A 25,202-nucleotide genomic window follows, 5' to 3' on the forward strand; every position below is an offset into this window, starting at 1 on the left:
CATGCTGGACACCCTCATTCAACGGAGACTGCAGATAGACGATCGGTTGGAGGACCATCGCCAGGCTCAGGGCCGCCATCACTCCCGGCTCCGGTCCTTCCCAGCAGTTCCACGGCCACAGCCAAGTCGCTGGAGGAGCCAATGCAGCTTGGGGCAGCGCGGCCTCGCCTCTCCCCCTCGGAGAAGACTCGGCGTCTGGAGGGGAACCTGTGTCTCTACTGCGGCGGGAGTGGACACTATGCGTAATCCTGTCCCGAGAAAGCGCCGGCCACAGGGAAATGGCCAACCCCAGTAGCCGATGGCCCAGGCTACCTGGGGTCCCAGACATCACATGATGGGCCCTCACCAGTGGAATTGCAACACCACATGGTTCTGGTGCGTCCATACCCCCCTGGCGGGCCCTGAATTCTCACCCACGCTCTGGTAGATTCAGGGGCAACCCGCTCCTGTATGGACTCTGCCTTCGCCGCCCATCATCAGGTGCCACTCCAGGACCAGCCAGAACCGGTACTGGTGGAGGCAATTGATGGATAGCTCCTGCGCTCGGGTGCCGTTACTCAGGAGACTCAGCCCTTGCTCCTGTGTCAGCAGCAGCACCGGGAGGTGCACACCTTGGACATTGCCACCATGCCCCGGTTTCCCCTGGTGCTCGGGATGGACTGGCTGGAGTCTCACAATCTTCAGATCGACTGGGTCAATCAGACTGTGCGCTTCCCAGACCCGTGTCCCCATGCTCGGTCCGAGATGCTAGTGGCCACCCCCACAGGGGAAGCTGTGTCAACGCTCCCCGCTGCTTACCAGGACTACCAAGAAGTGTTTGAGGAAGAGGGGGCAGAGCAGCTGCCGCCTCTGTAGTAAAGTTAGTACTTCCCTAGTAGCTGTTCTTTGGTCAAGTGGAGAGTGAGGCCTTGTGGGAAACCAGTAAGGATTATGAGAGCCGTCCTGTTGCTTTAATTTGTGGGCCCGTTGGCTCCAAGAGCGTGAGAGGACTTCTATGGGAAAGGAATTGTCGGGCTAAATTGAAGGTTTAACACCTGTGTTCAAAGCTATGACCATATCCTCTGTAATGTTATCTATCCTTTATTGCTTTGGAATGTGCATCTGCCTAAGTACAGTGGTGCCTCGCAAGACGAAATTAATCCGTTCCGCGAGTGTCTTCGTCTAGCGGTTTTTTCATCTTGCGAAGCAACCCTATTAGCGGCTTAGCGGATTAGCGCTATTAGCCGTTTAGCGGCTATTAAAGGCTTAGCGGCTTAGCGGCTTAGCTGCTAAAAGGCTATTAGCGGCTTAGCGGCTTAGAAAAGGGGGGGGAAGCGGGGGGAAAATCTCAAGACTCGCAAGACATTTTCGTCTTGCGAAACAAGCCTATAGGGAAATTCGTCCTGCGAAGCAACTCAAAAACGGAAAACCCTTTCATCTAGCGGGTTTTCCGTCTTGCGAGGCATTCGTCTTGCGGGGCACCACTGTACCACCAATCTCCATGGGAAGGGAGGAAACACCTTGATCTAGGTTCTGAAGGCTTAATTGGCTCAGCTGCCACAAGTTAGAATTATTAGCCCACAAACTGGTCATTGGAGAATTCAAATGTAATCAAGGGATTTTGATTGGTCCTGGGGTTTCTCATTCCACGTGCAAATTATGGATAGAAGATCTAGAGAATGGCTTGAAAGCGCTCGCTCTGCAATTCGCAAAGAATCACCCGGCTGCTGATGTCCATCAAGCAGCCGTCCTTTCGTGCTTTTGCATTGAAGATTTTCTGAGACCTTTGGATGCGGATTTCTGAAAGACTCTAACTAACCTATCTTTGCTTTAGAGTATAGAAGTAAGTACTAGCTAGCTATATTTTACAACGTTCTTATTTTTCTCTGTACTTGTAATTCACAAAAAGTTGTGCCTGCTTATTAGCATGTTCTTTATGCTTTTTAAATAATTTTTTAAGAAAGAACTTTCTTTTGTCTTGTGTGTGCCTATCAGGGGGAAAGGCTAATTCCAATGCCTAGACTTCTTGGTCGTGCCTACTATTCCTGCCAGCTTCTTTTGGCGGAGTGTAACTATACCGTGTGGGAGCGGGAACTACTGGCCATCAAGGTGGCCTTTGAGGTCTGGGGCCATCACCTTGAGGGGGCAAGACACCTGGTGGAACTGAGAACCGACCAACGGAACCTGGAGTACCTCCAGACTGGGTCGACCACTTAGCATTGGAGGAGTTCGCTTACAACAACGCGGTGAACGCTCCACCCAGCAGATCCTGTTCCAGGCCACTTACGGTTACCATCTGCGTATGTTCCCGGACGTGCTGCCAGCATCTACAGTCCCAACAGTGACAGATTGGCTCCAGGAGCTTCAGTCTCAGCACCAACTATTGATGGAGCAACTGCACCAGGCCAAGGATGCGTACAAGGTCCAGGCCGACCGCCATCGCCAGGTGGGGCTGGAACTCCGCGTCGGCAAACCATGGGGCTATATAAATTCTAATTGGACTCCGTTTGAATTGGGCAAGTGTATCCAGGCTGCAATTAGCTTTTTGGTCCCTTATGAACAACTGAGCAACTTGCCTAGAGTGGTAGACCAGAGCCTATAATAATAATAATAATAAATCCCATAGAAAGGCCAAGGCAAAGACATCTCTCTCAAGAAATGCCCAAACCTGTGCCACTAGAAGGTGACATGGTCAATATGAAAGCCCTACAGGGATTCACCAGGGATTGTTGCTGCTGTGATATGATGGAGGCGTGAGTCCAGAGGAGAGCTAGCTTTGACACCTGGGAACACACAAAAAAGGCAGAAACAAAACAAACTGCATTTTTCACTCATTATTTGACCTTCCTGCTAAGTGTAAAGCATAGACCACTATTGAGAATGTTTCTCCCAATGCCACAAGTAATTTAGTAACAAAATGCAACATGTGTTTTTTTTTATGTGATACCCTATGTCCAGCTATGTACACTGCTACACCTGCATATAGCCTTAAGAGGCCTGACATGCAAGTCTCTTAAGATTTACATGAAGATATCCATTTACAACGAAGGGACGCGGGTGGCGCTGTGGGTAAAACCTCAGCGCCTAGGAGTTGCCAATCGCATGGTCGGCAGTTCGAATCCCCACGGCAGGGTGCGCTCCTATCGTTCGGTCCCAGCGCCTGCCAACCTAGCAGTTCGAAAGCACCCCCGGGTGCAAGTAGATAAATAGGGGCCGCTTACCAGCGGGAAGGTAAACGGCGTTCCGTGTGCTGCGCTGGCTCGCCAGATGCAGCTTGTCACGCTGGCCACGTGACCCGGAAGTGTCTGCGGACAGCGCTGGCTCCCGGCCTATAGAGTGAGATGAGCACACAACCCTAGAGTCTGGCAAGACTGGCCCGTACGGGCAGGGGTACCTTTACCTTTTATCCATTTACAACATACCAGGTTATTATTTGTGGGGCAACAATTTTTTAGAAAAAAATTATATCCCCAAAGGGGGGAATTGTTATAAGGATTTTTAGGTGATTTTATATATATATATATATACTACATGTCCAAAACCCACAGGAAAAGTCCTAAAGCCATTCTGACTCTTTCACTCTTTCAGTCACCTCAAATATTTCTCTACAAGGTCGAAGGAAATGCAGAAACCTCCCTATTGTTTCTGTCCTCACAAATCCTGCCTTAAGGGCACATTTAAGGTGTGAATAGGGTGAGCCTGTGACCTGGCTCAGGAATGAAGTATTATCATTACAAAAGAATGGCCAGGCTCCCCAGGTAATCTAGTCAAGTGACCATTAACAGGTAACCTGGCAGACAAGGTAAAAACAATGCACTCAGATTTCTGTTGTAGACTGCCTTTTCTGTGATGTATGTATGATGTTTCTGGGGGTGGTCTTGGATTCCAGGGTGGGCAATTAAAAATGTCTATATAAGGGCTTGCATGCATGGCTCGGGGTCCTCCTCCTCTCTCCTGCGTGTGGGGGAGAACCCTGTTGCAACAGTTAATAAAGAACAGGCTTTCTAGCTGCTTTGCTTCTCAATATTCTCTGGTTGGTCTCTGTTATTTTCTCCTACCGATAGAGAACCTACAGAAGGACTGTATATGGGCCCTTGGGTACCCCATAAGGAAAAAGGAGCAGTTTGTTTTTTTTTAATAATATTTATTAAGAGTTTAAAAGTTACAAAAAAAAAGAAGAAAAAGAGTTAAACAAAGCAAAGAAGCAAAAAGAAACAAAAAACAAAAAACAACACAAGAAATGCAAGACAAATAAAACAAAACAAAGACCATTTTAAACAATTTCAATGTCATATCTTTCATTCGCTTATTTCCACGACTTCCTCACACCTCCCTTTTTGTATTCCACATCAATTAATTATTTCAGCAATTCCTTTCCATCTTCCTCTGTTTTCTATCCTATAATTATCTTAACACATTCTAACCTTATTTTATTCCCTTTAATGCTCAATTAATCTATTTATACTTAATTCCTTATAACATTTCTGCTAAAGCCATATAACGTCATTCCCACTTTGTTCTAACATTCATTAATTTTGCAATATTTCTATAAATAGTCTTTAAACTTCCAGTCTTCTTCCACCAGCTCTTCTCCCTGGTCTCAGATTCTGCCGATTCTCTCAACCAGCAAAAAGCAGATGATTCACAACAAAATTTAGGGGTCTGGCAGGGCAAGTCCACCTCCTTCTTTAGCATCCGTTAATATCTTAAATTTTACTCAAGGCTTCCTGCCCTGCCATACAGATCTAGAGACATCCCTCTGCCACCTCCTGAAACAATCCCTCCCATCCAAAACTTGCAATGTTTGAAACAAAAGCAACATCCCCGACCTCACCGCAACCCTCGTCCCCACCACAGCAACTCGGCCCAACAATAGCAACTTCCAATTTAGCCCTATTTCCAAATCCCCCTTCTCTTCAAGCCAACGTCCTTCACAGTTGCCCTTGAATAAATTCACATTTCTGGCGGTCATACTAACCCCCCAATACCTCTCTTTCTCAACCAATGTTACTCCTATCTCCTCCTGAAACTCTATCAAGGTTTCCTTTTCCTCGGGTAGGGCTCTGATCCTCAATTTCATCTGTTTCTCTTTAAGTTCAGTCATATCAAGTGTCAGCTCGTATTCATCAAATCGTCCTTGTTTGGATGGGACTCTCTCTCTCTCCAGTTGAATTACTTTAACTTCAGCAGCGAGGGTTTTCTCCTTAACTTCATCCGCAGTTTGCCGTATCAGGATAGATTCCTGTATCAATTTCTGGGTGGTTTCTGTATTGATATTCACCTTTTGTCCCAGGTTATTTAGACTTTCTACCATTAAATCATTTTTAATATTTGCAGCATCCACTTTCATATTTATCACATCCATTTTCTTGTGAAGCTGTTCCAGCGAATCATTTATTTTCACTAGTACAATCACTAAGGCCTCATTTATTTTCACTAGTACAATCACTAAGGTTTTTATCTTACAACTGGAAATTTCCCAGCCCAGATCTTATGTAGCCGCCAGTTTCAAGAACTTCCACTAGAGGGAAACAGTTTCTATTTGTATTGATAAGTAATATCCTCTTAAAGCACAGTTCAAACGACCCAAAACTAATTTCAATTTTCAGTTACTTTCACTGCTGGAAACAGTAGAAACAATGTATCTTCTCTTATGCTAGCTGTCAACACGATCCAAGCACTGTCAATAAACGTCTCACCAAAACGTCGGACCTTCTAGCAGCCCGTTCCCAGGGTCCGAGCGGCGGTGTTTTACCTCTCTTGGTCTCTTCCACAGGCAAACTCAGTTGACAACTTCCCTCCACCCTGTTCTCCTGCCTCCAAGTGGGGGGTTATATTCTTTACTTACGGAAATTTAGTCTTTTACAAAAGGCTTTCCAAGACTTCAGCTTGCAGCCTCAATTGCTTCAGTCTATTTACAAAAGGGGAAGGCGGACTTCCTGTATTGAACCTTCCCCGTTTCAATGCCAAATTAGACTTTTTAAAAAAAATAATAATCCAATTTTCCCAATTAAGCTCTACTCACGGGTAGTTACTTTAGAGTCAAATTGTCCACAGGAAAAAGTCAGCGCTCTCCGACAACAGCTATGCGGCTTCGCTCCGTGGAAGAAGCAGATGATTCGAAGCACCGCGCCACTCACCCCACGTCGCTCCGGATCCCCGAAACCGGGTTTCCCCACGAGTGGGGGAGGCACAAAGGGCGCCCGCCGAATCCCACACTCACAGGCTTCTCCCGCCTGTGATTTTTAACGGGTCTCCGCCTTCGCTGTGGCGGCCAGACCCAGATTTCCATGGAGCTGATTCCTCCGGATCAGAGGAATCCAGCCATTGCCGGAGGCGCCTCCCCAGAAGTCCAGGTTTTTCCCCTTATATCACCTGCAATCATGTGTGGTGAGTTAGCAATTCACTCCTCCCGTTGCTGGATATGTGGCTAGTATGTCACATGCCCCTGTTTAGTTTCCTAGGCTTGGAAAGTGTAAGAACGGAAGTCAGTCTTATCTCTTCCGCTCTGCTGTGCTTTTGCACTGTTCTTTGTCTCCCTGTCTGTTGCTGAAGAAGAGAGAGGACGCCATTATGATCAGTTTGGTGTCGTCTGCAGATGTGATGAGCATGCCCTCAGTTCCTTCATCCAAGTCACTTATCAAGACGTTGAACAACAACGGGCCCAGGACAGAACCCTGCAGCACCCCTCTTGTCACTTTTCCCCAGGATGAGGAGGAACCATGAAGGAGTCTTCTTTGGGTTCGGTCAGTCAAGTCCACCTAACAGTTACCTCATTCAGCCTCATTTTACTAGCTTCCTCACATAAATGTCACAGGGGAATTTGTCAAAAGCCTTACTGAAATCAAGATGCACTACTTCCAAAGCAGTTCCCTGATCAACAAAGTTTGTAACTCCATCCAAAAAAATAAAAAAATAAAAATGGAGAGATTTCTCTCGCTTGATTTGTTTGTGAGAAAGCCATGCTTTCATCCTGTATGCTTATAATGTAAAATCTTCAGATGAAGGGCAAATAAATGAGGATATTGACAAGCTGGAACATGTGCAAAGGGAGGCGATTTATGTCTTTATTTAATTTGTAAACCACCCGACCCAGTGCTGCCGACTTGAATAAAATATTGGTGGAGGGGGCAGGTAAGGCCCACCTTGCACTATCAATCACATGATGCATGCACACCATTTGAATGGCAATGCCTATAATGGCAGCGACTTTTTGAAAAAGTAATATTTTGAGCCAGTAGGTCAATTTCCCAGCAGCTCCCCTTGCCCCACAGAACACTTCTAGCATTCCATCTCCTCTACCTGTGGCATTGTTCAGCAGTGGGGAAAGTGAGCTCTTCACACCGGATGTCCATTTGGTATGGCCCATTCCAAGTTTGTCTTTCATTTTTTCTATGTGTGTTGCCAGTAGAAGCCAAAATTCTGTGGGTACTCTAGGTGGTGCAGAAAGCTCTTTTTGGACTACAACTCCCGTCATCCCTAGCTAGCAGGACCAATGGGGAGGGATGATGGAAATTATAGTCCCGGGAGATGCTGGGGACCCAAGTTTGGGAAAGCCTCCTTTAAAGCAACTGTTGCGTTTGGCCCGCAAATATGGGACCTGTCCACATTTGTATTTTCTTGTATTTTGTTTTTCTCATGACCTTTGTGCGGTTTTTTTAAATTTCTTAAAAGGTCAAATTGATAGTGAAATTGTATGGCAAGTTGTGGAAGAATAAAAGGTTGCATTTGAAAAAAAACACAAAGAAAACCTGGGGGGTGGCCTCCTCAAATATTTTATGGGGGGGCAAAGACCCCTAGGAATTAAAGAGTGGCTGTATTCCCTACCCTCACATGTCTCAGAATGCTTAGAACATAAAAACACAACATAAAAACAAAAAATATCACGTTAAAATAGCATTAGATGTCAATAAAAAAAAGGCCTGGTTAAAAAGGTGCAGATTTGCCTGGCTCCTAAAGCTGTTTAATGGGTTTTGTATGGATTCTTTGTATGGATTCTTTGATGGGAAGTGAGTTTAGAGCTAACAGTGAAGCTCTTTCCACATTCCACACACTGATAGGGTTTCTCCCCTGTATGAAGTCTCTGATGCCTAGTGAAATTGGAGCTATGAGTGAAGCTCTTTCCACATTCCACACACTGATAGGGTTTCTCCCCTGTATGAATTCTTTGATGGAAAGTGAGACTGTGGCTGTGAGTGAAGCTCTTTCGACATTCCACACACTGATAGGGTTTTCCGCCTGTATGAATTTTGTGATGGGAAGTGAGAGAGGAGCTATGAGTGAAGCTCTTTCCACATTCCACACACTGATAGGGTTTTTCCCCTGTATGAATTCTTTGATGGGAAGTGAGATCAGACCTCTTCCTGAAACTCTTTCCACATTCCACACACTGATAGGGTTTCTCCCCTGTATGAATTCTTTGATGGTAAGTGAGACTGTGGCTGTGAGTGAAGCTCTTTCCACATTCCACACACTGATAGGGTTTCTCCCCTGTATGAATTCGCTTATGGGAAGTGAGACTGAAGCTGTGACTGAAGCTCTTTCCACATTCTACACACTGATAGGGTTTCTCCCCTGTATGAATTCTTTGATGAAATGTGAGAATGTCCTTCCTCCTGAAGCTCTTTCCACATTCCACACACTGATAGGGTTTCTCCCCTGTATGAATTCTCTGATGAGATCGGAGCTCTGACTGAAGCTCTTTCCGCATTCCATGCACTGATAGAGTTTCTGTCCAATGAGATTTTGTTGATGGGAAGTGGAATTGGAGCTCTGATTGCAGCTTTCTCCACACTCCAAATTTTTGTGTGGCTTCTCCTCTCTGGGGATTTTTTCGTTGTCACCTTTGCTCTCAATTTCCAATTCATCACAATCTGCAGTGGAGACAAAAAGGGATTAGAGCCTCAGGAACAAATGGAGAAGAACTGAAGGGAGTTGGGTGTGTGTTCATTACCTGTATTTTTTGTCATTAACCAACATATTTATTATGAGATTCTGATGAGTTGTTGAATGTTGCTTTGTTTATATAAAGTAGTGGTCAAAATTGTGAAAGACTTTTGGAAAAATGTATTTCAGAGGATTGCTGGCTCATAACACCACTTCATTTGGAGTTATGTCATAAAATTATATATCAATGGAAAGATAATTCGATCAAAAATGCAATCAAGATTGCAATCCAACAAAGTTTGTTCAATTACCCGTATTCTATCAAAATTATAGCCAAATAACCAGAAAAAGAAAGCACAGCTTGCTTAGGTTGACTTTTGTCAGTGTGTTATGTGATTGCTATCAAGTTGGTTGGTTTTTTGTGTTCTTTCATTTAGTGAGGGTGTAAAACATAATAAAATTATAGAAATGGCACAAAGAGTTGACTGGTCCCCAGAAAGCGATGTAAGATTGTACTATTAAGTGCACAAGGCTACAGTTATGGAGAAATTAGAAGAGAGATTGGGGAAAACTTAACCAAAGTTGGCCTTTCTATATTTTTGAAGAGGTATAAGGAGACTCAGTCACTACAAAATCAGACTTGTTAAGGCAGGGAATGTGTGCAAAGGCAAGTGACGATGGACGAGTGGAGAGACTGTGCCTACATGACAGAAGAAAATCATCTGGATGTATCCAAGATGACATGGCACAATGTAATGGGAAGTTGAGTGCAAGGACTGGTCTAAATGTTAGAATTCTAAGGAAAAAGCCATTGTTATCTCTCAAGCAAAGGTTGAAAAGATTAAACCCATGTTAACTGGACAGCGCAACAATGGGACACTACCTTACTTGACAGGTTGTCTCAAGATATGGCAAAGAGAAATTTCCAAATTCCTGTGGGAAGGGAAGAAACCTAGGATTAAACACCTGATCTTAATAGACATAAAAGAGAGAGGAGGCTTTTCCCTACCCGACCTAAAACTTTACTACGAGGCAGCCTGTTTCACCTGGCTAAAAGATTGGTGCACGTTGCAGGATCCAGACCTCCTGAACCTGGAAGGTTTTGACAATCATTGGGGATGGCACGCCAACCTGATATATGGAAAAGCGAAAATTCATAAAAAATTTACCAACCATATAATAAGAAAGTCACTCTTTGCTGTATGGGAAAAATATAAAGACCTGATGGAGCCTAAAGTCCCGTGGTGGACTTCTCCAATAGAAGCCATAGCAGTAAAACGGAAAAATACTCAGGAAAGCTGGCCAACATGTAAAATACTTCTAAAAAATGAAGATAACCAAATAAAATTTAAAAACTTTGAGGAAATAAGAGAACACATGTCAGACGAGTTCCAATACCATCAGTTATTTGAAAAATTTAAATCTGACAAACAAAAGGGGTTCTCAACAGAAATTTCCCGATTCGAATCTGATCTTGTAAATTCTAAAAGAAAAACTCTTTCCAAAACTTATCGACTCCTCCTTGACTGGACAGTCAAGGAGGAGGAGGTAACAGTGGCAATGGTGAGGTGGTCCCAGGATTTTGGCCATTCAATAACCATGGCCCAATGGGAAAATTTATGGAAGATCAATTGGAAATTCACAAATTGTTACACAATTAGAGAGAACTTTCAAAAAATGCAACATCGATGGTATCTAACACCATGGAAACTTTCAAAAATGTATAAAAATGTGTCAAGTAATTGTTGGCGATACGGAGACTCAGGAACCTTCTACCATGTGTGCTGGATATGTAGGAAAATACAGGTATTCTGGGAGAGTATACATGCAGAACTGCACAAAATGCTAAAGATCTCTTTCAATAAAAAACCAGAGGCCTACCTCCTGGGAATAACAGATCTGGATATTCCACAAAAGAGGAAGGGTATCTTTTTATATGCGACAACGGCAGCAAGAGTTTTGATCGCAGCAAAATGGAAGGGTAATGAAATCTCCTCTATAAAAGATTGGATCCAAAAGCTGACAGAATATGCCAAATTAGATGGTTTATCAGAAAAAATAAAGAATAAATCAAAACAGGAATTAGTTTCAAAATGGGAGGTTTTCAAAGAATATCTGAAAAATAAATATAGTAGTCTCAATTCTGTTGCAGCATTCGAGGAACTTCAGTAATAGTTGCTAGGTAGATAGAAGAAATTAGATTTATTGAGAATAAGTTTAATTATGATAAAAGTGTGTATTGGCAATAAGCAATATGAATTTGAAATATGGAATAGACGGGAGGTTGGGTCTTTAGTGTTAAGACCAATAGATGTTTTATTGTTTGCTAAGAAAATTATGTGTCTATGGTTATTTTTGTAATTTGTGTGTAATTTGGTATTTGTGGCTTATTTTTCTTTTTTCTTGTTGTATAAATAAAAAACTTTATTAAAAAAAAAGGACACTACCTTTCTTGGTAGTGATGGCATGAAATACGTGAGTTTCTTTAATCGGATAAGAGGAGAAGAATCAGAGAAGATTTACATCCTACTTGCATTACACTGACCGTGAAACACCCAGACAGTGTGATGATCTGGGGTTGTATGGCAGCAAAAGGTGTGGGCAGAATTTGCGTCATTAATGGGAATATAAATGCGGAAAAATGCATAAACGAAATACGTGAGCCCAAACTGAAGTGTTCCGCAGGTGATCTTTTCCCAGATACCGAAGCATTTATATATTTCAACAGGATTCAGCTCTATGTCGTGTTGCTGCTGTGTGCAAAAGGTGCATTCAAGATAATGATATTTCACTGCTGGAATGGCCTGGGAATAGCCCACACTTTAACCCAATCAGAAAACTTTGGAGCCGACTAAAGAAACTTGTTATTCAGAAGCAACCCAGCAATAAAGCCCAATTAACAGAGGCCATAATTCAGTCTTGGTTTCCCATTATTACAGCTGCAGAACTAAAAACTTGGTTCACTTCATGGGAAGGCCGTAATTAAAGCTAAACGTTACCAATGTTTACCAAAGGTTTCACGTTTTTTCTTTATGACTGCTGTTCTAATAAATACTCCTTCATAAAAGTCATTGCATTACATCCTTCATTAAATTATCTTTCCATTGCTATATAATGTTATGCTATTACTCCACACAAAAGTGGTGTTATGAGCCATCAAACCTCAGAAATACACTTTTCACAAAAGGTTTCCACAATTTTGGCCACTAGTAGAAGTTGTTCATTTTAAAGTTAATGTTCCTTTTATATGGAATCAGATTATTATTATTATTATTATTATGGGCAGGGTAGAAATAAAAATTATTATTATTACTACAGTGGTACCTGTTCTGGAAAAGCTTAATTTTGTAAACCGAGGTACCACTGTATCATCATCATCATCATCACTGCTACTACTACCTGAGATTCCATAAGCCTAGCTCTTCTCTGGGATGGATTTTATTTGGCCCAGTCATGGCATCCCCTCCATCTCCAATGTCAGTCCTTGTTATGACTTGGTCTCTCCCACAAACGTGAGACGACTCTGGCTGTTAATAATTTCAGATTTATTGCTAAAACAACAAACTTGGACGGAGCTCTTCTACTCATCGTCCTCCCCACAAGATGGAGTTGCCCAGACTGAGCTCCTCCCCCTTCCCCAGCACAGAAGCCCCCACCTTCTCTTCCAGGATCTTTAAATTTGGCAGAGAATGCTTCCTGCATTCCAGCGTCTGACTCACTCCTGTAGCTCTCACACAGCTGTCTGTCACTCTGTCTCTCTTTTTCTTCTCCCCCTTGTTCAGAGCTCAGATGACAGTTGCTCTCCCCCTCCTCTCTGCCTTCCGCTGCTAACTCTCCTCTCCCTAGGCCTGCTTATTCTCTGGCTGGCAGCACCTGAGCTTCGCTGCCAGTCGTCTCTTTGGTCAACCCAAGACTGACAGGAGCAAAAACAAAAACCGGAAGCTACTTAGCTTTCCTAACAATTCTGAAGCTGACATTTAAGGTGGCCTGGGAAGTTCACACCAGCCCAATTGTGGTAGAAAAAGGAATAATTTGAGAAAGATTGTTCAAAGAAAAAACTGTAATTAACTCTTTATTGTGGGGGTGTTAGGTCCCCAGGTGTTATAGGGGGCACTGTTGAGCTCTGTGAAAATAGATGAGGTTGGTCCCATAGAGGTATTTTTTGAAGTTCCAGGCTGATATGATGATCCCACAGGGAGCCTTACCAAGAGAGGCCACGATCCCACGATTCTCCTCCATGACGTCCTTATGCAGAGCTCTCTGGTCAGGATCCAGCAATGCCCACTCCTCGTCTGTGAAATGAACAGCGACATCTTCAAAGCACACTGGACCCTAAAAGAAAAAGGGAAATGTCCTCCTCTGAGACAGCAGAAATATGATCTGCTACACAATGCTCTGTTGTTTCCTTCCTGTTAATAATAATAATAATAATAATAATAATAATAATAATAATTTATTATTTATACCCCGCCTATCTGGCTGGGTTTCCCCAGCCACTCTGGGCGGCTTCCAACAAAACACTAAAATACAATAATCTATTAAGCATTAAAAGCTTCCCTAAACAGGGCTGCCTTTAGATGTCTTCTAAAAGTTTGGTAGTTATTTTTCTCTTTGACATCTGGTGGAAGGGCGTTCCACAGGGCGGGTGCCACTACTGAGAAGGCCCTCTGCCTGGTTCCCTGTAACTTGGCTTCTCGCAGCGAGGGAACCGCCAGAAGTCCCTCGGCGCTGGACCTCAGTGTCTGGTCAGAACAATGGAGGTGGAGATGTGCCTTCAGATTTACTGGACCTTTGAGGCCAATTACAGCTTTAACGGTCAGCACCAACACTTTGAATTGTGCTCAGAAACGTACTGGGAGCCAGTGTAGGTCTTTCAAGACCGGTGTTGTATGGTCTTGGCGGCCACTCCCAGTCATGCTGCCGCATTTTGGATTAGTTGTAGTTTCTGGGTCACCTTCAAAAGTAGCCCCACGTAGAGCGCATTGCAGTACTCCAAGCGAGAGATAACCAGAGCGTGCACCACTCTGGTGAGACAAGTCTGCGGGCAGGGAGGGTCTCAACCTGCGTAACAGATGGAGCTGAAAAACAGCTGCCCTGGACACACAATTGACCTGTGCCTCCATGGACAGCTGCGAGTCCAGAATGACTCCCAGGCTGCGCACCTTCAGGGGCACAGTTACCCCATTCAGGACCAGGGAGTCCCCCACACCTGCCCGCCTCCTGTCCTCCAAAAACAGAACTTCTGTCTTGTCCGGATTCAACCTCAATCTGTTAGCCACCATCCATCCTCCAACCGCCTCCAGACACTCAAACAGGACTTTCACCGCCTTTACTGGGTCCAATTTGAAAGAGAGGTACAGCTGGGTATCATCTGCATACTGATGAGCACCCAACCCAAACCCCCTGATGATCTCTCCCAGCGGCTGCATGTAGATGTTGAAAAGCATGGGGAAAGGACGGAACCCTGAGGCACCCCACAAGTGAGAACCCAGGGGTCTGAACACTCATCCCCCACCACCACTTTCTGAACACGGCCCAGGAGAAAGGAGCGGAACCACTGTATGACAGTGCCCCCAGCTCCCAGCCCTTCAAGACGGTCCAGAAGGATGTTATGGTCGATGGTATCAAACGCCGCTGAGAGATCCAGCAGAACTAGGAAACAGCTCTCACCTTTGTCCCTAGCCTGCCGAAGATCATCGACCAGTGCGACCAAGGCAGTTTGAGCCCGATGATGAGGCCTGAAACCTGACTGGAAGGGATCCAAATGGTGCGCTTCTTCCAGGCGTGCCTGGAGTTGTTCAGCAACCACTCGCTCAATCACCTTGCCCAAGAATGGTAGATTTGAGACTGGGCGATAGGTAGCCATATTGGCAGCATCTAAAGATGGTTTTTTAATAAGCGGTTTGATAACCGCCTCTTTCAGCGGGTCTGGGAAGGCTCCTCACAGAGGGAAGCATTCACCACCCCGCAGAGCCCATCGCCCAGCCCTTCCCGGCTCGCTTTTATCAGCCAGGATGGACAAGGATCAAGGAGACAGGTGGTTGGTTTCACTCGTCCAAGCAGCCTGTCCACATCCTCGGAGGTAACAGATTGGAATTGATCCCACGCAACTTGACTAGACAGGACACTAGCACTCTCCCGCCCCGGCCCTGCTCCACGGTGGAGTCTACCTCTTCCTGAATCTGAGTGACTTTATCTGCAAAAAACTTTGCAAAATCATTGCAGGAGATCATGTGTCCCATACTGGGCCCCGTTGTAGCAGGTGGTTCCGCTAAATTGCAAACCACCTGAAAAAAGTCTCCTGCTGCTGTTTTCTGCAGATGCAGAAAGTCTTCTTCGCCGTCGCTACCGCCACTTAGTAGGCTCGACATTGAACCCTAACCCGTGTCCGGTCAGCTTCAGAATGAGTTATCCGCCACCGGCGCTCTAGCCATCTCAGCGATTGTTTCATTGCCCCCAGATCCGTGGAAAACCACGGGGCTGTCTGGGCTCCATGCAATCGAAGAGGGCGCTTCGGAGCCAAACAGTCAATAGCCCTGGTTAACTCCACATTCCAGCGGGCCACCAGGGAATCAGCTGAAAGGCCATCAACATGGGATAAAGCATCCCCTACCACTCTCTGGAAACCATTTGGATCCATTAAGTGGCAGGGGCGGACCATCCGAATCGGTCCCCCCTCCCTGCAGAGGGGAAGGGTCGCGGAGAAGTCCAGTTGCACGCGGAAGTGATCTGACCATGGCACTGCAACCCCCCCCTCCCCGCCCACAAGGCCTGGGTTGCTGTGCGTAAGAGAAACCTGGTGGACAAGTAGCGGCAAGGACAGGCCAATCTGCTTCATCCAACCAAGTCTCTGTTACACATGCCAGGTCAAGTCCTCCATCCATGATCAAGTCATGGATGGCAGTGGTTTTATGAATCATTTACCTGGTATTGAACAGCAGCACCTTCAGGTCATGTGGGTATCCCTTGCTGATTCTAGTATCCGTCCAGTCAGGACCAGACCCGGAGGCAGGGATAGTCCTCAAACAACGACTAAACCTGCTTCCTCTGTAATGACATGGTCTGGTCTTAGCGTACCTCCTCCTCCTACCCGTGATCACTGAGATCGGTTGTCCCAGTGCATCCCCCCCCATGGAACATGCCCCAGCTATTTTGTGAGCTGGGACCCACTCCCCGGCAGCCCTGACCCCTCCCCTTAAGAACAAAATAAAACCCTTAAAAAAAAGAACCCACAATAAAACAATACAAACAAAAAACTGTAAAAATTACAATCAAAATCAAACAAATTCCCGAACCCAGCCAAACATCCATCCCACCCCCCACAAAAAAAGTAATCAAAAGGGAAAAAAGAAAATTTTAAAAACATTTTAAAAAGAACATTGCGCCGCTCCGAGTCCTCCTGGCCAGCAGCAGCAGCAGCAGCAGCAACCGTCCTTATGTTTTTTTAAAAAAAATAATATTTATTACTTTTCCAACAATTTAAGCACTACAACACAAAAAAAGAACAATACAATACAATACAATAACACTACATAACACTAACACTAACACATTAAACTAACAAAACAAAACAAAAACAGTTTAAAACACATCAAACAATTTCAATATCTTATCTTTCATTCACTTATTTCAACGACCTCCTCACACCTCCCTTTTTGTATTCCACTTCTATTAATTGTTTCAGCAATTCCTTTCCATCTTCCTCTGTTTTCTATCCTATAATTATCTTAACACATTCTAACCTTATTTTTTCCTTTAATACTCTATTAATCTATTTATACTTAATTCCTTATAACATTTCTACTAAAGCCATATAACTTCATTCCAACATTTTTCTAACATTCATTAATTTTACAGTATTTCTGTAAATAGTCTTTAAACTTTTTCCAGTCTTCTTCCACCGACTCTTCTCCCTGGTCTCGGATTCTGCCAGTCATTTCCGCCAGTTCCATATAGTCCATCAACCATATAGCTGATTAAATCACATTGTTAGAAAAGCATTGTTTAATGTTTGGATAAGATATAAGGATTTGTTAGAAAAGAAAACCCCAAGGTGGTTGTCACCGATGGAAGCGAAGGCTCAGAAAAAGCTCAATATGGAGGCCAAATGGCCGAAATATTGGGAAATTTTGGAACAAGAGGGAGACAGATTGAAATTGCAGAGTTTTGAAAAACTAAAAAATAAAGTGCGAGATTGGCTTCATTATTATCAGATAATGGAGGCATATAATTTGGACAAGAAAATTGGCTTCCAGGTGGAAAAATTAAAATTGGAAACAGAACTGTTAGAACCCAAAACCAAGACTTTGTCAAAGATGTATAACTTGCTGTTGAAATGGAATACTCAGGATGAAACGGTGAAATCTGCTATGATTAAATGGGCACAAGATGTTGGACATAACATAATGATGGCTGACTGGGAACAGTTATGGACCACAGGTATGAAGTTTACGGCATGTAATGCCTTAAGAGAGAATATTATGAAAATGATATACAGGTGGTACATGACACCAGTCAAGCTTGCAAAAATCTATCACTTGCCCGATAATAAATGTTGGAAATGTAAAGAAACCGAAGGTACATTCTTTCACCTTTGGTGGACATGCCCAAGGATTAAGGCTTTCTGGGAGATGATTTATAATGAAATGAAAAGGGTATTTAAATATACCTTTCTGAAGAAACCAGAGGCCTTTCTCCTGGGCATGGTCGGCCAATTGGTGCCAAAGAAGGACAGAACCTTCTTTATGTATGCCACAACAGCAGCAAGAATACTTATCGCAAAGTATTGGAAGACACAAGATCTACCCACTCTGGAAGAATGGCAGATGAAGGTGATGGACTACATGGAATTGGCGGAAATGACTGGCAGAATCCGAGAACAGGGAGAAGAGTCGGTGGAAGAAGATTGGAAGAAATTTAAAGACTATCTACAGAAATACTGTAAAATTAATGAATGTTAGAATGATGCCAGAATGAAGTTAAGTGGTTTTAGCAGCAATGTTATAAAGGTATATGTAAAAATGGATTGTTAACAGGTGAGAACCTAAAGCTATATTAAGTTAAAGGATTAAGATAAAAACAAAGAGGGAAAGGAATTGCTGAATTAATTAATTGAACTGGAATACAAAAAAGGGAGGCGTGAGGAGGTCAGGGAAACAAGTAAATGAAATGTAAGGCATGGAAAGATTGATTTGTTTTTTAAGTCTTTTTTATTTTTTCTGTATTTTGTATTTTTTCTTTTTTCTATTTTTCTTTTTTTTATATATATGTAACTTTTCTTTTTGGAAACCTTAATAAATATCATTAAAAATAAATAAATCTGGAAATATCTTTCTGCCACTTCTTGAAACAATCCATCTTATCCAAAATTTGCAATGTTTGAAACAAAAACAACATCCTTGGCAACACATTCATTTTTATCACAGCAATTCGGCCTAACAATGATAACTTCAAATTTGTCCATATTTCTAAATCCTTTTTCACTTCAATCCAACATTTTTCATAATTATCCTTAAATAAATTCACATTTTTGGCAGTCATGTTAACCCCTAAGTATTTCACTTTCTTAACCAATGTTAGTCCTGTCTCCTCCTGAAACTTCTCTCTCTCATTCATAGTTAAGTTTTTCTCTAAAACCTTAGTTTTCATCTTGTTCAACTTAAAACCTGCTACCTGTCCAAATTCTTGAATCAGTTCCAATACCCTTTTAGTACTAGATTCTGGCTCCTGTAAAGTCAATACTAAGTCATCAGCAAATGCTTTCAGTTTGTACTGTTTAGCTCCCACTTGTATACCTTTAACCTCTTGGGCCTTTCTAATCATATTTAACAAAACCTCAAGGACCGATATAAAGAGCAATGAAGAAATTGGGCAACCTTGTTGTGTCCCTTTCTCAATCTTAAACTCCAGTGTGATGTAGTGGTTAAGAGCGGTAGTCTCCTAATCTGGGGAACCGGGTTCGCGTCTCCGCTCCTCCACATGCAGCTGCTGGGTGATCTTGGGCCAGTCACACTTCTTTGAAGTCTCTCAGCCCCACTCACCCCACAGAGTGTGTGTTGTGGGGGAGGAAGGGAAAGGAGAATGTTAGCCGCTTTGAGACTCCTGAAGGGGAGTGAAAGGCGGGATATCAAATCCAAACTCTTCTTCTTCTTCTTCTTCTGTCACTACATTGTTCACAATTAATTTTGCCTTTTGTTCTGAATATATTGCACCTATACCATTTTCAAAACCTTGACCTACCCCCATCCCCTGTAGATTCTTCTTCATAAAACTCCAAGAAATGTTGTCAAAGGCTTTCTCTGCATCCACAAATATCAAGACTGCCTTAGTATTGATATTCACTTGTAGGTTTTCTAGAATATTAATTATATTCCTCATGTTGTCAGACAAATGTCTGCCCGGGAGAAAGCCCGCTTGGTCTTTATGAATTTCTTCTACTAACACCTTTTTTAATCTTTTAGCCAAAATATCTGCAAAAATTTTGTAATCCACATTAAGCAGCGATATGGGGCAGTAGTTCTTGAGCTGTGTCTTTTCAGTCTCTGTTTTCGGTATAAGTGTAATGTAAGCTTCCTTCCACGACTCTGGGGCCTTTCTCCCTTCCAATATTTCATTGCAGACTTCCTTCAATGGTTGTATTAACCATTCTTTCAAAGATCTGTAATATCTTGAAGTCAAACCATCTGGTCCTGGAGATTTACTTAATTGCATGTTCTGGATGTCCCCTTCCACCTCCTGATAGTGAAGAGTTTTGACCAAACGTGATCCACCTGGAGCAGGAACCGGCAAGCCACTCCAGTATTCCTGCCAAGAAAACTCCATGGACAAAGACAAAAGGCATATAAAAGTTATGACGCTGGAAGATGAGCCCCTCAGGTCGGAAGGCGTCCAACATGCTACTGAGGAAGAGCGGAGGACAAGTACAAGTAGATTCAGAGCTGATGAAGCGGCTGGGCCAAAGCCGAAAGGACGCTCACTTGCGGATATGCCTGGAAGCGAAAGGAAAGTCCAATGCTGTAAAGAAAAATATTGCATAGGAACCTGGAATGTAAGAACCATGAACCTGGGTAAGTTGGAAGTGGTCAAAAATGAGATGGCAAGAATAAATATTGACATCCTGGGCATCAGTGAACTAAAATGGACGGGAATGGGCGAATTCAGTTCGGATGACTATCATATCTACTACTGTGGGCAAGAATCCCGTAAAAGAAATGGAGTGGCCCTCATAGTCAACAAAAGAGTGGTGAAAGCTGTACTGGGATGCAATCTCAAAAATGATAGAATGATCTCGATACGAATCCAAGGCAGACCTTTTAACATCACAGTAATCCAAGTTTATGCACCAACCACTGGTGCTGAAGAAACTGAAATTGACCAATTCTATGAAGACTTACAACACCTTATAGAATTGACACCAAAGAAGGATGTTCTTCTCATTATAGGGGATTGGAATGCTAAAGTAGGGAGTCAAGAGATAAAAGGAACAACTGGCAAGTTTGGCCTTGGAGTTCAAAACGAAGCAGGGCAAAGGCTAATAGAGTTCTGCCAAGAGAACAAGCTGGTCATCACAAACACTCTTTTCCAACAACACAAGAGACGACTCTACACATGGACATCACCAGATGGGCAGCATCGAAATCAGATTGATTATATTCTCTGCAGCCAAAGATGGAGAAGCTCTATACAGTCAGCAAAAACAAGACCTGGAGCTGACTGTGGCTCAGATCATCAGCTTCTTATAGCAAAATTCAAGCTTAAACTGAAGAAAGTAGGGAAAACCACTGGGCCGGTAAGATAAAATCTAAGTCAAATCCCTTATGAATACACAGTGGAAGTGAGGAACAGGTTTAAGGATTTAGATTTGGTGAACAGAGTGCCTGAAGAACTATGGATGGAGGCTCGTAACATTATACAGGAGGCAGGAACGAAAACCATCCCAATGAAAAGGAAATGCAAGAAAGCAAAGTGGCTGTCCAATGAGGCCTTACAAATAGCGGAGGAGAGAAGGCAAGCAAAATGTGAGGGAGATAGTGAAAGATACAGGAAATTGAATGCAGATTTCCAAAAAATAGCAAGGAGAGACAAGAAAGCCTTCTTAAACGAGCAATGCAAAGAAATAGAGGAAAACAGCAGAATGGGAAGAACCAGAGATCTGTTCAAGAAAATTGGAGATATGAAAGGGACATTTCGTACAAAGATCACCATAATAAAGGACAAAAGTGGTAAGGACCTAACAGAAGCAGAAGACATCAAGAAGAGGTGGCAAGAATACACAGAGGAATTATACCAGAAAGATATGGATGGCTCGTACACCCCAGGTAGTGTGGTTGCTGACCTTGAGCCAGACATCCTGGAGAATGAAGTCAAATGGACCTTAGAAAGCACTGCAAATAACAAGGCCAGTGGAAATGATGGTATTCCAGCTGAACTACTTAAAATTTTAAAAGATGTTGCTGTTAAGGTGCTACACTTAATATGCCAGCAAGTTTGGAAAACTCAGCAGTGGCCAGAGGATTGGAGAAGATCAGTCTACATCCCAATCCCAAAGAAGGGCAGTGCCAAAGAATGCTCCAACTACCGCACAATTGCACTCATTTCACACGCTAGCACGGTTATGCTTAAAATTCTACAAGGAAGGCTCAAGCAGTATATGGACCGAGAACTCCCAGAAGTGCAAGCTGGATTTAGAAGAGGCAGAGGAACCAGAGACCAAATTGCAAACATGCGCTGGATTATGGAGAAAGCTAGAGAGTTCCAGAAAGACATCTACTTTTGCTTCATTGACTATGCAAAAGCCTTTGACTGTGTCGACCACAGCAAACTATGGCAAGTTCTTAAAGAAATGGGAGTGCCTCATCACCTCATCTGTCTCCTGAGAAATCTCTATGTGGGACAAGAAGCTACAGTTAGAACTGGATATGGAACAACTGATTGGTTCAAAATTGGGAAAGGAGTACGGCAAGGCTGTATATTGTCTCCCTCCTTATTTAACTTATATGCAGAATTCATCATGCGAAAGGCTGGGATGGAATTAAGATTGCTGGAAGAAATATCAACAACCTCAGATATGCAGGTGACACAACCTTGATGGCAGAAAGTGAGGAGGAATTAAAGAACCTTTTACTGAGGGTGAAAGAGGAGAGCGCAAAATATGGTCTGAAGCTCAACATCAAAAAAACGAAGATCATGGCCACTGGTCCCATCACCTCCTGGCAAATAGAAGGGGAAGAATTGGAGGCAGTGAGAGACCTTATTTTCTTGGGCTCCATGATCACTGCAGATGGTGACAGCAGTCACGAAATTAAAAGACACCTGCTCCTTGGGAGAAAGGTGATGGCAAACCTAGACAGCATCTTAAAAAACAGAGACATCACCTTGCCAATAAAGGTCTGTAAAGATAAAGCCATGGTTTTCCCAGTAGTGATGTATGGAAGTGAGAGCTGGACCATAAAGAAGGCTGATCGCCAAAGAATTGATGCTTTTGAATTATGGTGCAGGAGGAGACTCTTGAGAGTCCCATGGACTGCAAGAAGATCAAACGCATCCATTCTTAAGGAAATTAGCCCTGAGTGCTCACTTAAAGGACATATCGTGAAGCTGAGGCTCCAATACTTTGGCCACCTCATGAGAAGAGAAGACTCCCTGGAAAAGAGCCTGATGTTGGGAAAGATGGAGGGCACAAGGAGAAGGGGACGACAGAGGACGAGATGGTTAGACAGTGTTCTCGAAGCTACAAACATGAGTCTGACCAAACTGCGGGAGACAGTGGAAGACAGAAGTACCTGGCGTGCTCTGGTCCATGGGGTCACGAAGAGTCGGACACGACTAAACAACAACATTCGTCTTTGTGCAAATAGGTGGAACTCCACCTTGTGTTTTCCAAGTCATTCTGCCTACACAAGCATTCCAGTTTGCCTGATGGAAGGGTCCAGTTTCTCCTCTCCTCGTGAGCTGTTCTGGGGAGTTCCCTCCGAATGCCCTAGAGCCAAATTCCAGGGGTTCGTGGGGGCATGGAGAGGGGGAGGAATGGGGGGCAGCCCCATTTTGCAGCCAATGGGGCTGGTTAGGTGAATCCAGGCCACTATTTGCGCTCATTAGAAACCAATCTTAGCATTCAGTGATCAATCTAGAAATAAAATAAGCCTAGTTTGGATGGCCATCTCTCTTGGATGATCTAGCAGAGATTCCTGCATTGCAGGGGGTCTCCTGGCTCTGAGAGACAAGCAGGGAGGGTGGCTTCTGGCAAAAGGAGAGGGAGCCACCTGTGGCTCTTCCTTATCCTGACTCACCTCTGCCTCTCAACCTTCCTCTCCCACTCGCCTTCTTCCTCTTCTGCCTCTGATTCTGCACTGCATTCTGCCACAGAGTCTCCCAGCTCACTAAGCCCTGTAACCCCTTCAGCTTCTGACACCTCCTCTTCCCAAGCTTCTCCCTCTTCCCCCTCTGACAACCCATCCTTCTTCTACCTCCACTTCTTGGGCTCTAAGCCATCTTCCCTTCCTGGTTCCCCAGTTGTATCCTTCCACCATTCCTCTGTCCGCAACCAGTCCATGACATTGCTCCATCCCTCGGCCTCTGTCCCCACAAGGCAGCTTCCCCTGACCTGATCCGGTTCCACAGCCGCTGTTTCCCTTCTGCCCCCATGAAAAGACGGATCAGGAGGTCTTGCTGGCATCCTTCTGTCACCTGCAAGAGATCAAAGGCAAACAGGACGCCAGGAGTGCCGGCTTCTCTCACAGGTGAAACAGGGCATCTCTAACTGCAGATGGGCCTTTGAGAAAGCCTTACCTGCTGAGAGCATTTGGACGTTCGTGCCCATTTCATATGTTAGTTGTGCAGAAATACATCTCCCCTCCTATGGACCCTTGTTCCCAACTGTTTCCCTGCAAAACAAGATGAAAAGAACCCTCAGATGAGTTGGAAAACCAACAGAATGAGACCAGACAGAGAAAAACCACCTTCCTCCTTACCCAGTGGCCTCTCTCTGGTGTCCAACGGAGGCCTCTCTGCCTCACAGGAATCCAGGTCCATTTCTGCAAAGAGATCCTTTCCCTGAAAAAGAAACAAGGATTCAAAACAGAGAATGGTGAGAAATATTAGACAGAGAATGGCAAAGACTTGAAGGGTGTGAGATCTCATTCCATGGATGCTTTCCCAGAAAAAGGATGGGCCATCAGCAGACCATTATGGGATGTTCTCTGTCCTGTTTGGAGCCCCTTGGGAGTATCCAGAGGAAATTCTCTCTCACCTGCTTTCTCTCCTCTGCCTGACTCAGGAGGAAACCTTCGGCCAGGGCCACCGCCTGGGAACTGGTCTCCGCTCCGCAGTCCCTCACCCAGCTCTCCATCTCCAGGGGAAGGACAGCCAGGAACTGCTCCAAGATCACCAGGTCCAGCATCTCAGCTTTCGTGTGCCTTTCTGGCTTCAGCCACTGATGGTCAAGGTGGCAGAGTCGGCTGCAAACCTCTCGGGGTCCTTTGGCCTCCTGGCAGCAGAACTGCCTCAACTGCTGGCTCTGCACCTCTGAGCGGAGGGTGTCCACCTCACCATGGATCTTCTGCACTGGGTTTTCCCAGAATCCCCCACTGCTCCCAGTTTGGTTGGCATGGCCTCTTCCTGCTTCGGGGCCAGTTGGGTCTCGCTCATCCATCTGTGCTTTCAGGAAGCCTCTGAGAGATCGGAAGGAACCCTTTTGTCTTCTGACAAGTTCTGTCTGTCGTAATGAAAAGCTCAAGGAAATCCTACAAAGCAAATACATTGTTCTGTTACAGAATTTGTAGGATGGGGGGGGGGGGCGAGGTAGGATGCTTCCCTGAGCAAGCATGGATGAGTCTTGCTGGGAACCAGGGCTGGACTGCACCGCATCCGAAACCATGAGCTATCTTTTTGAAAAGAAAGAGGAGGAAGAGGAGAAGAAATAAGTCTCTCGCCTTCTAGCAATGCAAAATGTGGAGGCAACTGAACGGATTTCTGGGAGATTAATCAACCTGGTTTCTGCTGCCTTCCAGTCAATGCATGAAGTCAGAACCGACTGACAAGCAAATCGTTTGTATCTTGTGAAAAACGGATGATTGGCTCTAGTGGGGGTTCTCACCCGGGGGTCCTCAGGAGTTGCTCCCCACCCCCACCCCACTCCCCTGCTTCTGTCTCCTTTTCTTGCACTTGGACTCTCTGCCGCTCTCCAGACAGACTCCTGGGGTGGGATCCCTTTTTCTTTGCTCTGAGGGCCAGGTATGTATCTGATCAACCCCCTGAGGGCCAAGTGAGCAGGCCAAAGACATCTCCCTTGAAATTTAGGCAGGTAATTTATTATTATTATTCCGCTAGATAGCTTAACA

At 44.3% G+C, this 25,202-nt stretch overlaps 2 protein-coding genes and 1 long non-coding RNA gene across 6 annotated transcripts in view; 1 reads left to right on the forward strand and 2 right to left on the reverse strand.

Moving 5' to 3' along the window:
* Positions 1 to 9,911, reverse strand: part of LOC308475333 (uncharacterized protein) — a 33,742-nt gene extending 23,831 nt beyond the window's left edge. Inside the window, exons 1-2 of the mRNA XM_081002434.1 lie at positions 9,749 to 9,911; positions 7,731 to 8,852 (exon numbers count right to left, since the gene is read on the reverse strand). Of these exons, the coding sequence (XP_080858560.1) occupies positions 7,943 to 8,689 (747 nt within the window). The 5' untranslated portion in view covers positions 8,690 to 8,852; positions 9,749 to 9,911 and the 3' untranslated portion in view covers positions 7,731 to 7,942. The remainder of the gene's footprint in view (positions 1 to 7,730; positions 8,853 to 9,748) is intronic.
* LOC308475075 (uncharacterized protein) overlaps positions 1 to 25,202 on the reverse strand; it is a 166,728-nt gene that overhangs the window by 15,949 nt on the left and 125,577 nt on the right. The window contains exons 2-5 of one of the 4 annotated variants that reach the window (XM_081001893.1): positions 24,113 to 24,605; positions 23,835 to 23,916; positions 23,468 to 23,550; positions 13,071 to 13,197 (exon numbers count right to left, since the gene is read on the reverse strand). The exons of 1 other annotated variant lie outside the window; for it this stretch is intronic. In XM_081001893.1, coding sequence (XP_080858019.1) covers positions 13,071 to 13,197; positions 23,468 to 23,550; positions 23,835 to 23,916; positions 24,113 to 24,514 — 694 coding nt within the window. In that variant the 5' untranslated portion in view covers positions 24,515 to 24,605. The remainder of the gene's footprint in view (positions 1 to 13,070; positions 13,198 to 23,467; positions 23,551 to 23,834; positions 23,917 to 24,112; positions 24,606 to 25,202) is intronic. 2 more of the 4 variants (XM_081001892.1, XM_081001896.1) reach the window with 2 other exon arrangements.
* Positions 1 to 25,202, forward strand: part of LOC308475429 — a 59,162-nt gene that overhangs the window by 2,400 nt on the left and 31,560 nt on the right. The gene's annotated exons all lie outside the window — the stretch shown is intronic.

The sequence above is a fragment of the Podarcis pityusensis genome (genome assembly GCF_964106645.2).
Source record: "Podarcis pityusensis genome assembly, chromosome: 4".
Classification (NCBI taxonomy): domain Eukaryota; kingdom Metazoa; phylum Chordata; class Lepidosauria; order Squamata; family Lacertidae; genus Podarcis; species Podarcis pityusensis.